Genomic DNA, 15,881 nt, shown 5'->3' with positions numbered 1-15,881 from the left:
GTGTGTGTGTCTAGTGGGGGACATTGAGGAGATAGATAATAAACCCTATATTAGTAAAGTATATTTTATGTTAGAAAGTAAAGAGGTGAGGGAACATGCCATGCAGATAGCTGGAGGAGGAAAATAGCAGTTGGAGGAGACAGCAAATACAAAGGCTCTGAGGTAGAAATTCCTACAGGCTAGAGATCAAGGGAGCAAAGTGATCTTGGAGTAAGAGACGAGGTCCGAGACATAAAGGGGATCCAGATTGTGTAGGGTGGTAGAGGCCATTGTAAGGACTTTGGCTTTTGCTCTGAGTAAGATAGGAAGCTGTTGGAAAGTTTTGATCAGAGGTATGATATGACCTGACATATGACCTGAAGCAGAGAAACCAGTTCAGAGTCAATGGCAGTAATCTGAGTGAAAGAGATGGTGGCTTGGAATAGAGCATAATGTGGAGAGTATTGAGAAGTAAGCATATTCTGTATATACTTGCAAGGTAAAGACACCAGCATTTGCTGACAGATTTAGATGTAGATTGTGAGAGGATAACTCAGGGATAACTCTGAGGTATCTGGCTTGGGCAAATAAATAAAAGGATGGAGTTGCCATTAACTGAAGTAGACAGAATTGTAGGAGAGGTTTGAGGTGGGGAGTGGTATCAACAATTTGGTTTTGGTTTTATGAAGCTAAAATGCTTATTAGACATCCAAGGAGAGGTGTAAATAGGCTATTGAATATGTGAGTCTGGAAATAGGGGGAGAGGTGTAAACTAGAGATAAATTTGGAAGTCATCAGCATATAGATGGTATTTAAGATATTTAAAGCCCTAAGACTGGATAAGATCACCAAGGATGTGAGTACAGGTAAACACGAAGTCTAAGGATTGATCTTGAGGGCCCTATGATGTTAAGGTGTCTGGAGATGAGGGGAAACAGCAAAGGAGAATGAAAATGAACAGTTAATGAGGTTGGAGGAAACCCAGGAGAATTGGCTATCTTCAAGCCAAGTGAAGAGCATATTTGAAGAAAGAGAAATTATTAACTGTTCCTTACACTGCTGAATATTGAGTAAGATAAGACTGAGAATTGACTACTAGATTTGGTGAGGTGGAGGTTTCTGGTATCTTTGGAAAGAACCAATTTGTTGGAATGCTGAGGGCAAAAACCTGTTGTGAGGGGTTATATGGAATGAAGGGAGGGGAATGTGGGATGAAGAAGGGGAGGTAGTAGTAATAGATAGTTCAGGAATTTTATTAAAAGGAGAGGAAAGAAATAGGAGTGATAACTAGAGGGGAATGAGGGGTCTAAATAGGATTTTTTTTTTTTTTATGATGAAGATACAGAATATTTACATGCCAAAGAGAATGGTTCTAGAGGGAGAGATTGATACGAGAGAAAGAAGAGTGAATTGTAGAAACCAAGTCCTTTGTGTGTGGGGGAGAGGAATCCAGCGCGTAATGTTAGGAATTGGTCTTAGATAGTGTGTGACCATGGGGTGAGTGGCTGTGTGTGGTTGAGGAACAGATAATTAGAAATGAGCAGATCAGGGAACTTAGAGGCCACGTGTTAGACAAGGATATTATTTACATCCAAAATGATGACCACAGTAGGAGTGGGAAAAAAGACATTAAGTCAGAATGAGAGGGAGTTGGCAAGGAAATTGGTTAATGTCTATAACAAGAAAAAGTATTGGGTAGTATAATCTGATGGCCTCCACTTCAGAGACAGTGGGGTTTTTGAGGAAGGAAGTTTGAGTCAAGATTTCCTTTAGACCATAGTTCATTACTACACTATGCAAATTGGCCAGCATTTCAAATTTCGTTGTGAATTAATAAATCTAGGCTCTGATCAAGAGTGGCTGCTAATATCCAAAACGGAGAGACAAATATGATAAGCCTTCGGCTGGAGGTACACAGCACCATCTGTTCTTTCAAAAGAAAACAAAAATCAAACTGAAATCTGATCAAGTCTAGATCTAAGAGGGGGCTAGAGACTGTGCATTATGCCTCTATAAAGAATGGATCAGCAAAATGAGACTATGGAATCCTCTCTATAGGGCAAACCAAGTGGTTTCTTCACCAAAAGAATGCAAGGAAAAAAACAAATGGAGGAACAACCTATAAATTTAAAGAAACACAAGAGACATATCAACCAATTGTATTTAGATCCTGATTCAATAAAAATATAAAAACAAAAACCAAAAAAGTATTATAAACGAATCAGGAAACCTTCTGATTGGATATTTGATGAGATTCATGATTTCTTAAATTTATGCATGATAACAATATTGCATGAGTATATACAGATACGTTCTTTAAAGTTATTATCCTTTCAAGATACATACAGATCTAGTTACAGAGAAAGTGAAAGCCAAATTCAGTGTGAGCTGGTGACTGAAAATACATACTTTTATAAAGTTAATTGCCAAGACATATTAATTATCTTATGTGCTAACATGTTATGGAAAATATTGATTTATTCTGTATGTCTGCACATAAATTTAAAAAACATGATTAACTTAATAAAAATGGGCAAAAGACACAAGTAAGCATTTCATAAGACATGTGTACAGTGTGTTCGAAGTGTTGGAGAATATATAAAGCCATAAGCTTTCTAAAGATTTTAGCATTGCCAAAATCTCTTTGGAAAATAGTTAGCATTTTCTCCTAAGTTAGACGTTCGCATAAACTATGACTCAGCAATTTCACTCATAGGTATATATCAAAGAGAAAATCTTACCATGCACAAGAATGTTCATAGCAGCACTGTTTATATAAGCAAAATTTGAAAGTAGAAAGGGTAGAAAAAATGCCATTTAGTGGTAGATTGAATGAATAAATAGTCTCTCTATTAACAGGAGAGTAGATGAATAAAAACAATGGAATATTATACAGTGATCAAGTCAAATAACTGTAGCAAACACAACAATGTGGATGAATCTCAATAAAGCAAGTCCCAAAATGTTACATATAGCATTATACCCTTTCTTCTAAAGCTAAGAACAATTAAAATAAGAATACACATATGAATATGAATTTTTCATATCTGTATGGAGAGAGGGGGCTACACATACATATGTGTACAGTGGTCCCCCTTATCCACAGTTTCGCTTTCTGCAGTTTCAGTTACCAGCAGTCAACCACGGTCCAAAAATAATGCTGTGTCACAATGCCTGCGTCGTTCGCCTCACTTCATCTCATCATCTAGGCATTGTATCATCTCACATCATCACAAGATGAAGAAGAGTCAGTACAGTACGATAAGATATTTTGAGAGAGACCACGTTCACATAACCTTTATTACAATATATGTTTTTCTATTTTATTATTAGTTGTATAACTATTGCATAATCTCTTAGTGTGCCTAATTTGTAAATTAAACTTTATCATAGGATGTATATATAGGAAAAACATAGTGCATATAGAATTCAGTGCTATCGGTGGTTTGGGGCATCTGCTGGGAGTCTTGGAACATAGCCCCCGTGGATAAAGGGAGACTGCTGTATGTATATAAATAAAGCTGTATAGAGAGCGAGCGAGAGAAGAGTGAACAGGGGATTCAGGGTGATGGCTCCCTTGGGTGAGGAGAGGCAATGGGATGTGGCGGGCTGCTGCACTCTATGCTTGGATGGAGGTATTGTCAAAGTCCTGGGCTTTTTTAGGTGATGGGTTTGTAGGTTCTTATTATATTATTAAAAGTAGTAATTAACTAAACAAGAGCAGGCCATTCATAGACCAATAAAGACAAATGCCGTGAACCAAGGATGATGATTACTACTTTTCTTTATATTACAACTGAATTTTAATTAAAGAAAAATACTATTCTGTATACATAGCTATATAATATTTTAAGACTCTATAGATATAACCATCAGAAAGGTATGCTCATGACGGTTGATTTTTGCCAAACTTTAGAAAGATTTTTTCCCATGAGTTTTATATGCTATTTAAAGGAATATTGCCTAAAAATGCATGTAACTTGACCAACTGAATAATGCTTTGGGTTTTTCTGGATACTTGAAATTTTTTTTTGCTTAATTAGAAATACTGTTTCTGAAAAGTTTCTAAAGTATGTTAGTTTACTTTTCTATTGTATTAAGAAAATAGTGACATGTATGAGTGATTCCTGATTGAATTTCATAGAATGCTTCAATGTGATTATCATTTTAGAGGGCTCAAAAGATTTGGCTTACTTTGGCCAGGCTTAGAAGATAATCCTGGAATTTGCCTTTTTCACGTGAAACTGTTTTCTTAGGACTTATTTCTTCTAAAAATGATGTTTCGCTTTGTCCCCACCTCATTCTGGTTAATTGAAATTTTATTGGTTGAAGTAATTTTCAGTCTCAGATTATTTGAGTTTTGGCTCCAAGCTGCTCACATTATTTAAAAGTGCTAATTCCTATTTACTTAAATACCTATTTCGTTATAGATACTTTGCTAGGTGTGTACTTATTAATCAAATGATCATAAGAATAAGTATATAGTTACCAACTGAGGTATGTGCTCTGAAGCTCAGGGAAATGCTTCCGTGAGAGCAAAAAGAACCTAACCTGGGTTAGGAAGTGAGCTTTAAGCTGAGATCTACAGGATGAGTGCTAACCAGTTGAAAGGTGGAGTACAGGTCGTGGTATAGGATTCAGGTTAGCAGAAACAGCTTGTACAAAGGAGCTGTGCCAGGAGGAAGTGCAGCATGACTAATAAAGAAAAGAAACCCTGTATTGTAGTGGTGGAATCGAAGATGAGACAAACAACAGAGATAGCAGGGGCCTGATTTCTTTAGGACCTAAGAGCAATGGGAAATCCCTGAAGATTTTTAATTATGATGCTGCTGGAGAACAGATTTGTGTTCTGAAAAGAATACTTGTTTAACATCTGGATTCCTGGGTAGACTTAGGCTCCACGAGTAGAAGGAGGAGCTATTGATTTCACCAAATGCAATACAAGTAGCTACTCAATGTTGTGTCACCATTTCCTAGCTCAGTGCCTGGCGCACAGTAAGTGCTCAGTAATGTTAGCTGTGGTTTTCATTGCTCTAGATTGGCCTTTGGTGTGGACAGTGGATGCTGTGGAGTTAGGGGTCTCATGAAATAGTTCAGTCCAACAGTGTCTATTGAAGACCTGTGATATACTTGGAGGAATCAGCAGCTAAGTTTATTAGAATTTTATCACTTCTTTTCTCTTATGCCCCACAGATGTACAGTTAGAAGAAAAGTGATTGAGAATTCTGTTAATCAATCAGATCAGCCTTCAGGGAGGGACACAGTGGGCGCTCTTGCTCTCTACTAGTCATGTTATTAAATTGGAGTTCGGGGCCATTAGGATTGCTTTTATAGAACCATTTCTTCTAGAGTTCTCAGGTAAAATTCCCTTTCCACAGTTCATTTGAACTTATTCCTCAGTTATATTAGTTTATTTTATATAAACTGGAGTACCTAGTCATTTTTCATCCCAAAGACTAAAGATTGCTGCTAGAAATATTTCTTCTGAAAATTTCTAATAGTTTTCAATACTATGGCTTTAATATTTTACTTTTTTCAAGTGTATAATTTATACATGATGTGTCCTTAAAATGTATAATACGTTGTTATATCACCAACTTCCTGGCCATTTTTTTCACTCCTCCTTAGTCGGGGATAGTAAGCAGAATTACCATCCAGCATATACTTGCTTTTGTGCACATTAACAAAAATGCCCCATCTGAGTGGACTAATCACCAAAAGGTTCCTCTGCTTCTGACACATCCTGTATCCAGGTATACTGCCCAAAGGGTGGCATCTGGGCCCCTTTCAGCTCCTGCTTGTGCCTTCTACTGGGTGCCGTTAAGCCATGCAAAAACGACACTGCTCTACTAGCGGCCATAAATAGTAAGTCAGTATAAATTAGATATTGCTCATGATCAATCAGATTACAGATAATCCTTTATAAACAAAGCAAGCCTATTTTAAAACATAGAACAACTCTTCATTTATGTAAGTGTTAAATGCAATCTTAGTTAAAACATTAATATTGTATTTAACTTGTTTTCAAGATGTCGGTAAAATTGTGTGTATAGAGGGGAAGTTGTACTTTTTTTAGGAAAAATTTTATTTTGCCAAATAAAGCTAAGGTTCTTTCCTTCTGTATTTTTTTCAGTTATTTTATTGAGGTCATAATGGTTTGTAACAGTGTAATTTCAGATGTACATTGTTGTTTATCAGTTTCTGTTTAGACTGCATCATCTTCACCACCAGTAGTCTAATTTTTATTCATGACCATATGTATGTGCCCCTTTACCCCGTTTGCCCACCCTGCAACCCCCTTTCTCTTTGGTAACTACTAATCTGTTCTTTTTATCCACGTGTTTATCTTCCACATAGGAATGAAATCATGCAGTGTTTGTCTCTCTGTGTCTGACTTATTTTGCTTAACATCGTACCCTCAAGGTCCATCCATGTTGTTGCAAATGGGACGATTTTGTCTTTTTTTATGGTGGCGTAGTATTCTATTGTATATATATACACCACATCTTCTTTATCCATTCATCCCTTGATCGCCACTTGGGTTGCTTCCACATCTTGGCTACTGTGAATAATGCTGCAGTGACCATAGGGGTGCATAACTCTCTTTGAATTGTTGATTTCAAGTTCTTTGGATAAATACCCAGTACTAGGATGGCTGGATCCTATGGTATTTCTATTTTTAATTTTTTGAGAAATCTCCATACAGTTTTCCATAGTAGCTGCAACAGTTTGCATTCCCACCAGCAGTGTATGAGGGTTCCCTTTTTTCCACATTGTCTCCAACATTCATTATTTTTTGTCTTGGTACTTATAACCATTCTCACTGATGCAAGGTGATGTCTCTTTGTAGTTTTGATTTGCATATCCCTAATAGTTAGTGATGTTGAACATCTTTTCATGTGTCTGTTGGCCATTTGTAAATCTTCTTTGGAAAAATGTATATTCATATCCTCTGCCGATATTTTGATCAGGTTGTTTGCTTTTTTGTTGTTGAGTTGTATGAGTTCTTTATGTATTATGGAGATTAACCCCTTGTCGGATATATGATTTGCAAATAGTTTCTCCGAGTTGGTGGGTTGTCTTTTCATTTTGTTCATGGTTTCCTTTGCCTTGCAGAAGCTTTTTAGTCTGATGTAGTCCCATTTCTTAATTTTTTCTTTTGTTTCCCTTGCCTGTGTAGACATGGTATTTGAAAAAATGCTGCTAAGACTGATGTCAAAGAGTATACTCCCTATATTTTCTTCTAGGAGTTTTTTTTTTCCCCAGATATTGGTACCTGAGCTAACATCTGTTGCCAATCTTCCTTTTTGTTTTTTTTCTTCTTCTCCCCAAAGCCACCAGTACATAGTTGTATATTCTAGTTATAGATCTTTCTGGCACTGCTGTGTGGGATGCCATTGCAGCATGGCCTGACGAGTGGTGCTACGTCTGCACCCAGGATCTGAACCACCGACACCCCAGGCCGCTGAAGCAGAGTGCCTGAACTTAACCACTTAGCCACGGGGCTGACCCCTCTTCTAGGAGTTTTATGGTTTCAAGTCTTACATTCAATTCTGTAATCCATGTTGAGTTCATTTTTGTGTATGGTGCAAGATAATGGTCTACTTTCATTCTTTTGCATGTGGCTCTCCGGTTTTCCCAAGACCATTTATTGAAGAGACTTTCCTTTCTCCGCTGTATGTTCTTAGCTCCTTTGTTGAAGATTAGCTGTCCGTAGATTTGTGGTTTTATTTCTGGGCTCTCAATTCTGTTCCATTGATCTGTGTGTCTGTTTTTGTGCCAGTACCATGCTGTTTTGATTACTATAGCTTTGTAATATATTTTGAAGTCAGGGATTGTGATGCCTACAGCTTTTGTTCTTTTTTCTCAGGATTGCTTTGCTTATTCGAGGTCTTTTGTTCCATATAAATTTTAGGATTCTATGTTCTGTTTCTGGGAAGAATGTCATTGGGATTCTGATTGGGATTGCATGGAATCTATAGATTGCTTTCAGTAATATTGATATTTTAATTATGTTTATTCTTCCAATCCAGGGGCATGAAATATCTTTCCATTTCCTCATGTCTTCTATTTCTTTCAGTAATGTCTTACAGTTTTCAATGTATAGGTCTTTCACAACTCCTTGGTTAAATTTATTCCTAGATATTTTATTCTTTTTGTTGTGGTTGTAAATGGGTTGTATTTCTCTTTCTGCTAGTTCATTATTAGTGTATAGAAATGCAACTGATTTTTATAAGTTGACTTTGTACCCTGCCTCTTTGCTGTAGTTGCTGCTTATTTCTAATAGTTTTCTGATGGATTCTTTAGGGTTTTATATATATGGAATCGTGTCATATGCAAAGAGCAAGAATTTCATTTCTTTCTTTCCAGTTTGGATTCCTTTTGTTTATTTTTCTTACCTATTTGCTCTGGCCAAAACCTCCAGTACTATATTGAATAGGAGTGGCAGGAGTGGGCACCCTTGTTTGTTCCTCTTCTCAGAGTGAAGGCTTTCAGTTTTTCCCTGTTGAGTATGATGTCAGCTGTTGGTTTGTCATATGTGGCCTTTATTATGTTGAGGTACTTTCCTTCTATACCTATTTTATTAAGAGTTTTTATCATAAATGAATGTTGGATCTTGCCAAATGCTTCCTCTGCATCTATTGGGATGATCATGTGATTCTTTTTATTCCTCATTTTGTTAATGTGGTGTATCTCATTGATTGATTTGCGGATGTTGAATCATCCCTGAGTCCCTGGTGTAAATCTCATTTGATCATGGTGTATGATCCTTTTAACGTATTGCCGTATTCAGTATGCCAGTATTTTGTTGAGGATTTTTGCATCTATGTTCATCAGCATTACTGGCCTGTAATTCTCCTTCTTTATGCTGTCCTTTCCTGGTTTTGGTATCAGGGTAGTGTTGGCCTCATAGCATGAGTTAGGAAGCGTTCTGTCTTCTTTAATTTTTTGGAGAAGTTTGAGAAGGATAGGTATTAAATCTTTGAATGTTTGGTGTAATTCTCCGGAGAAGCTATCTCGTCCTAGACTTTTGTTTTGGGGGAGGTTTTTGATTACTGTTTCGATCTCTTTACTTGTGATTGCTCTATTCAGATTCTCTATTTCTTCTTGATTCAGTTTTCAAAGATTGTGTGAATCTAAGAATTTATCTGTTTCCTCTAGGTTATCCATTTTGTGGGCATATAGTTTTTCATATTATCTACAATCCTTTGTATTTCTGTTGTATCCATTGTAATATCTCCTCTTTCATTTCTAATTTTATTCATTTGAGCCGTCTCTCTTTTTTTCTTAGTATGGCTGAGGGTTTGTCAATTATGTTTATGTTCTCAAAGAACCAGCTCATAGTTTCATTGATCCTGTCTACTGTTTTTTTAGTCACTATTTCGTTTATTTCTGCTGTAACTTTATTATTTCCCTCCTTCTGCTGACTTTGGGCTTTGTTTGTTCTTCTTTTTCCTGTTCTGTTAGGTGTAGTTTAAAATTACTTATTTGAGATTTTTCTTGTTTGTTGAGGTGGTCCTGTATTGCTATGAATTTCCCTCTTAGAACTGCTTTTGCTGCATCCCATAAGAGTTGGTGTGTTATATTTTCATTTCATTTGTCTCCAGATATTTTTTGATTTCTCCTTTGGTTTCTTCATTGATCCACTTGTTGTTCAGTAGCATGTTATTTAATATTTGTGACTTTCCCAGCTTTTTTCTTGTAGTTAATTTCTAGTTTCATAGCATTGTGGTCAGAAAAGATGCTTGATATGATTTCAATCCTCTTAAATTTATTGGGGCTTGCCTTGTTTCCCAACATATGGTCTATCTTTGAGACTGTTCCATGTGCACTTGAGAAGAATGGCATTCTGCTGTTTTTGTATAGAATGCTCTTTCTATATCTCTTAAGTCCCATCTACTCAAGTGTTTCATTTAAATCCATGATTTCCTGGTTGACTTTCTGTCTGGTTGGTCTATCCATTGATGTATGTGGGGTGTTGAGGTTCCCTACTATTATTGTGTTGCTGTTAATTTCTCCCTTTAGGTCTGTTAATAGTTGTTTTATATACTTTGGTGCTCCTGTGTTAGGTGAATATATATTCATAACTGTTATGTCCTCTTGGTGAGAAGTCCCTTTTATCATTATATACGTCCCCTCTTTGTCTCTCACTGTCTTTTTTCTTTTTCCTTTGATGTGGAAGGTTGGCCCTGAGGTAACATCTCTTGCCAATCTTCCTCTATTTTTTGCATATGGGATGCTGCTATAGCATGACTTGAGTGGTGTGTAGGTCATTGCCGGTATCTGAACTCGCGAACCCTGGGCCAGTGAAGCAGAGCACATAAACTTAACCACTACCCCATTGGACTGGCCCCTCATTGTCTTTTTTTTTCTTGCAGTCTGCTTTGTCTGATGTAAGTCTGGCAACACCTTCTTTCTTTTGTTTGCCTTTGCTTGGAGTATTGTCTTCCATCCCTTCACTCTCAGCCTGTGTTTGTCTTTAGAGCTGAGATGCATTTCCTGGAGGCAGCATATTGTTGGATCTTGTTTTTTAATCCGTCCAGCTACTCTGTGTCTTTTGATTGGAAAATTTAGTCTATTTTCATTTAGAGTGATTATTGATATATGAGGGCTTAGTACTGCCATTTTATGTCTTGTTTTCTGGTGGTTCTATATTTCCAATTTTTTCTTCCCTTGTATTTCTGACTGTCATTTCAGTTTGGTAGTTTTCTGTGATGGTTTTCTCAGTGTTCTCTTTATTTATGAATTATGACTCTGCTCTAACTTTGTGTTTAATGGTTACCATGAGGTTTGTATAAAAGATCTTGCAGATAAGACACTCCATTTTCTGATAGCTTCTTATTTCCATTAGCCTAAGCAGGTTCTAGCCCTTTCCTCTTCCCTTTCTGAGTTATTGTTGTCAAAAATTGTTCTTTTCTGTGTTGTGAGTTTGTGATTAAATTGAACTGTTTAAAGTTGTTTCTGATGTTTTCCTTCCCTTTATCTTTTATGTTATAATCGTATTTGCTAAGTGGTCTGATAGCTGCAATTTTCTGATTTTTCTATTTATCTTCCTGCTCAAAGCTTTGTAAACCTTTCCCTTTTTGTTTCAGGTATGAGGGCTTCCTTCAACATTTCTTATAAGGGAGGTCTAGTGGTGATGAACTCCCTCAGCTTTTGTTTATCTGGGAAGGCTTTTATTTTTCCATCATGTCTGAAGGATAGTTTTGCTACATAGAGTATTCTTGGCTGAAAGGTTTTGTCTTTCAGTATTTTGAATATATCATTCCATTCTCTCTTAGTCTGTAATGTTTCTGCTGAGAAGTCTGCTGGAAGCCTGATAGTGGTTCCTTTGTAAGTTATTTTCATCTGCCTTGCTGCCCTTAATATTTTTCTTTGTTGTTGACTTTTGCTGGTTTTATTGTTAAATGCCTTGGAGAAGGTCTTTTTGCATTAATGTAAGTAGAAGTTCTATTGGTTTCATGTAGTTGTAAGTCCAGTTTCTTTCTTAGGTTTGGGAAGTTCTCAACTATTATTTCTTTGAACAAGCTCTCTGCTCCTTTCTCTCTCTCTTTTCCCTCTTAAATACCTATAATCCTTATGTTGCATTTCCTAATTGAGCTGGGTATTTCTCCAATCATTTCTTCATTTGTTTTAAATCTTAGTTCTGTCTCCTCCTCCACCTGAAGCATTTGTGTATTTCTATCCTCCAAATCACTAATTCTGTCTTCTATAATGTCAGCTCTGTTATTTAAGGATTCTGGATTATTTTTTATCTCATTAATTGTGTTCTCCTTCTCCAGAATTTCTGTTTGGTTCTTTTTTAGTGTTTCAGTCTTTTATGTGAAGTATTCCTTCTGATCATTAATTTTATTCCTGAGCTCATTGAACTGTCTTTCTGAGTTTTCTTTTAACTCATTGAGTTTCTTTATGACAGCTAATTTGAATACTCTGTCGTTTTTACTGTAAATTTCTGTGACTTCTGGTTTGTATTGGTTTCTGGAGACTTGTAATTTTCCTTCTGCTTTGAAGTGTTGGTATAATTCTTCATGGTGTTTGATCAACTGATCCTTTGCCAGGGCCTTTGTAGTACTATTAGGTTCAGGTTCCACCTGCCATCTCTGATGGGAGGGGCAGGATCTGTGTTTTCTGAACCTGCCGCATCTGCTTGAAGTTGTGCTTTTAGGGCTTATCTTCATTTGCCTGCTGGCAGCCATTTGGCAGGTCACACATGCACACACAGGTGCTCTGGTGCTGGACTGCTGCCTTGGCAGAGGACCTGCTGAGCTGGTGTGCTAGGTGGCAGGGGTGGGGTGTTTTCTTTTGTGCTTGCACACTGGCACTCTGCTCACAGGCAGTTCACCTGAGCTGCTGCACTTGCTGGGGGCTCCTTTGCAGGGGCTGAGCCACTCCACTTGGTGGAGAGTGTTCCCATGGGTGAGGCTGCTGCAGCTTGGTGGACACTCCCACAGTCAAGCTTTAACTCTGAAAGTGAAAGTGTTCATGCAGATGCCTGGCTGCCCCCCACCTACTCTTACAGTCATGTGCTGGCTGCTGTGTGAGGACCCTCGATCTAGGTTGCTGCCTCTTGGGAGGGGGAGGGATCCACTCACCTCTTCCTACTGCTTCCCAGGGATCTATTCCCTACCTTCAGATGTATGGCTGTGTGGATCTCTCTGATGTCCTGTTGTGCTTTGTAGAGAATCCTCTGTTGGTTAATGAATGTCCATTTAGTTGTGACTTTGTGGAGAGAGACTAAGGGAATAACTCACTCCCCATGATGCTGACATCACTGCCTCTTTATTTTTTTGATGTGCTCAGTTTTGAATGCCTATATATATATATTTTTATATATATATACACACATACATACATACGTATGTTTATTTAGTTCTGGTGGAAATTTTTTTAATATTCACAAAAGTAAAGTGGTGAAACCTCATGTATCTGTCATTCAGCTTCACCAGTTGTCAGGTAATGTTATATCTGCTTTCTCCTACTTCTTCCATCCCAACTTATTTTGAAGCAAATCCAAAATACTATGTTTTAATCTGTAAACTCCTTATTATCTACTCTGGAAGATAAAGACTTTTTAAAATTTTAATAACACAAGCACAGTTCATTGTTATACCTAAAAAATTAAAATAATCAACAACAACATCAACCATCCAGTCAGTATTCAGACTTTCTTGATTGCTTCATAAATGGTTTTTAAAGTTGGTTTGTTTGAATCAGGATCAAAACAAGTCTATACGGTATAATTGGTCAGTATATCTCTTGAGTTAATCTGTAGCTTCTCCTTACCCTCTTTTCTTGTCTTTTATTTGTTGAAGAAAAAGCTGTTAGTCCACCTCTTGGATTTTGTTGATTGTATCCCTTTGGTATCATTTAACATTTCCAAGAATATTTTTTACTTATGTTTAAATATACCTCATCTCCATACACTGTAAACAAAGTTTTGTTTAAATGAAAAAATTAATGCTCAGTTGTTTAATGAACACATGAAAGGAAGGATCTGAAGGAAAGTTTGTAAGCCTCAGAAAGTAGTTGCGTTTGTATAGCTCTGTGATAATTTTGATAACATTATATGATTTGTTACCATCTTAAAATATTGTAAAACACTAGAATGTAAAATTGTAGCAAGAATAGATATGCTAGATTGATTTTGGTTAAAGTGAAATTTTTTATTAACTTTTTTCATTTGCAAAAAAGATACCAGGTGATCAGCACTCCAACAGATTTTTTTATGGTAATGGAGTATGTGTCTGGTGGTGAATTATTTGACTACATCTGTAAACATGGACGGGTGAGTAACGTGCTGTGTAGTACAGTAAGTCCCTAAGCTAAAAAGGAAGAAAGTAGTGGGAAATACCAAACAGTAAAGAGATCTTCCAAGTTGGGGTTGCTTCTGTAATAATGCCCAGCTAAACATGTGGAGTATTAGACATCTTTTCTTTCTTAGAAAGTACAGCTTTCAAAATACTGATTTTAGGAAGTATGTTCCACTTAATTGCCAGCATGATGCTATACCTTTCAAAATGAAAAACCTGTTCCATAACATCATGTTGAAGCTTCACTTATTTCCTTTTCTTAGCACTTTCATGTAAGTTCTGCTTTAGATTGTTTTACTTGTTAATTCCTAAAAACATTGTACACATTTAGTAATGTTAGTTGAAAATTAAATATTACTGCTTTTACTGCTATTACTGCTATTACTGCTATTACTGCTATTACTGCCTAGCACAAAGAAAAACCTGTTGATTGACATGTTGAGCATTAATGCAAGTTTTTGGTTTGTTTGTCTGATTTGTTGAGAATTGTAGCAGTTCTAATTAGCGTACTCAGTTATATGTAGGCTGATTATGAAACTGAATCTTTTGCTATGTAAATGTCCCAAATATTCTTAGTAGAGCTTCTTTTATATTTGATAGGTTGAAGAGATGGAAGCCAGGCGGCTCTTTCAGCAGATTCTGTCCGCTGTGGATTACTGTCACAGGCATATGGTTGTTCATCGAGACCTGAAACCAGAGAACGTGCTGTTGGATGCACAAATGAATGCCAAGATAGCTGATTTTGGTATGTAACTCCAGGGTTGTTCAGAAATGTGCTTGCTACCTTTTAAAGTGTGTCAGTAACAACTCTTACATAAGAACTTTCAGTTTCAACATTTTAAATTCTAAACCATGAAAAGGGATTAGTTGCAGTCTCCACGTGGAGGTACATGAAAATTTGCATGCAGTTCTGGAGCTTATAGTCTTTCTGAATTGATACGGGGGAGTGTCCATGGATCTCAGGGTAATATTTAAGAACTTAGTAAAAGAATAGGAGCTTTTATCAGGGATAAAAGAAAAGGTAAATCGTAATTTTTATGCACCAAGCACTTTCTGGGGTAAACACACCTGGACAGGATGCCATAGTAGGTTTTTTAGCAAAAGATTAGGAAGTGAGAGGTTACGGCAAGAGAGCTGGAAAGGTGCCAGAGTCCAGTGTTGCGTTATTTACAAATTTTAGTCTGTACCTCGTCTTTAATCTAAAAACCAGAAAACCGGTTTCCATGTTTCTCTCCCATCACTAAATCAGAAAACTCATTAAGTACTATAGTTCAGCTAGATTTTTGGTTTGATAGATTATTTTTTCTATGTTGAATTAAAGCTTTCCAAATTAAAAATTTAAGGAACATAATCTTTATAAATTGGAGCCTATCTGATTTCTACTTAGGTAGAAATTTTTTTAAAAGGGCTTTTGAAAGCATAGTATAAAAAAGTAATAGTTTCTGTTTTATTCTTTTAACTATATAAGTGAATAAATAATATTTTGATGCTTTTATGTTTGGAAAAGTTTATGTAATTTAGAATAACCTCAAATTTGTGAAGTGAATCAACATTTTTATTTAGAAAAGGAGTTTATTCATTTGTATATGTGATATACTTTAGCTTTTTTCTCTTGGGGTAACCACTCTCAAATGGTCTCTTTCTAGTCTAAAAATGCATTCCACTGCTTTTTTTCCAATAATTAAGAAATGATGTGTGCAGCATTAAAGACTTGACATTTTCCTCATGCATTTGTCTATATCTGCTTTTAAAAATATCTAGCACTAGGTAAACATTACACCTTTTTTCAGGATTATCTAATATGATGTCAGATGGTGAATTTCTGCGAACTAGTTGTGGATCTCCAAATTATGCAGCACCTGAAGTCATCTCAGGCAGGTAATAATATACTAGTGAAGAATAAGCTTTTGTTCATGCTGATAATATTTAATTATTCTCTTTGGAAGATAAGATTTTTGTTTTGAGGAAGATTGGCCCTGAGCTAACGTTTGCTGCCAATCCTCTTTTTGCTGAGGAAGACTGGCTCTGAGCTAAGATCTGTGCCCATCTCCCTCTATTTTATATGTGGGACACCTGCCACAGCATGGCTTG

At 36.6% G+C, this 15,881-nt stretch overlaps 1 protein-coding gene across 7 annotated transcripts in view; it reads left to right on the top strand.

Annotated features, from left to right (window-relative positions):
• PRKAA2 (protein kinase AMP-activated catalytic subunit alpha 2) overlaps nt 1-15,881 on the top strand; it is a 76,680-nt gene that overhangs the window by 41,014 nt on the left and 19,785 nt on the right. For all 7 annotated transcript variants that reach the window (XR_011429994.1, XM_070245298.1, XM_070245309.1 and 4 more), the window contains 3 exon segments: nt 13,672-13,765; nt 14,391-14,535; nt 15,581-15,668. Coding sequence is in view for 6 of the 7 variants with exons in the window: in XM_070245298.1 (XP_070101399.1) it covers nt 13,672-13,765; nt 14,391-14,535; nt 15,581-15,668 (327 nt within the window). In the remaining variant the exon portion in view is untranslated.

This window comes from Equus caballus, chromosome 2 (assembly GCF_041296265.1).
Source record: "Equus caballus isolate H_3958 breed thoroughbred chromosome 2, TB-T2T, whole genome shotgun sequence".
In the NCBI taxonomy this organism is placed as follows: domain Eukaryota; kingdom Metazoa; phylum Chordata; class Mammalia; order Perissodactyla; family Equidae; genus Equus; species Equus caballus.
This window is presented reverse-complemented; position numbering and strand designations above follow the sequence as displayed.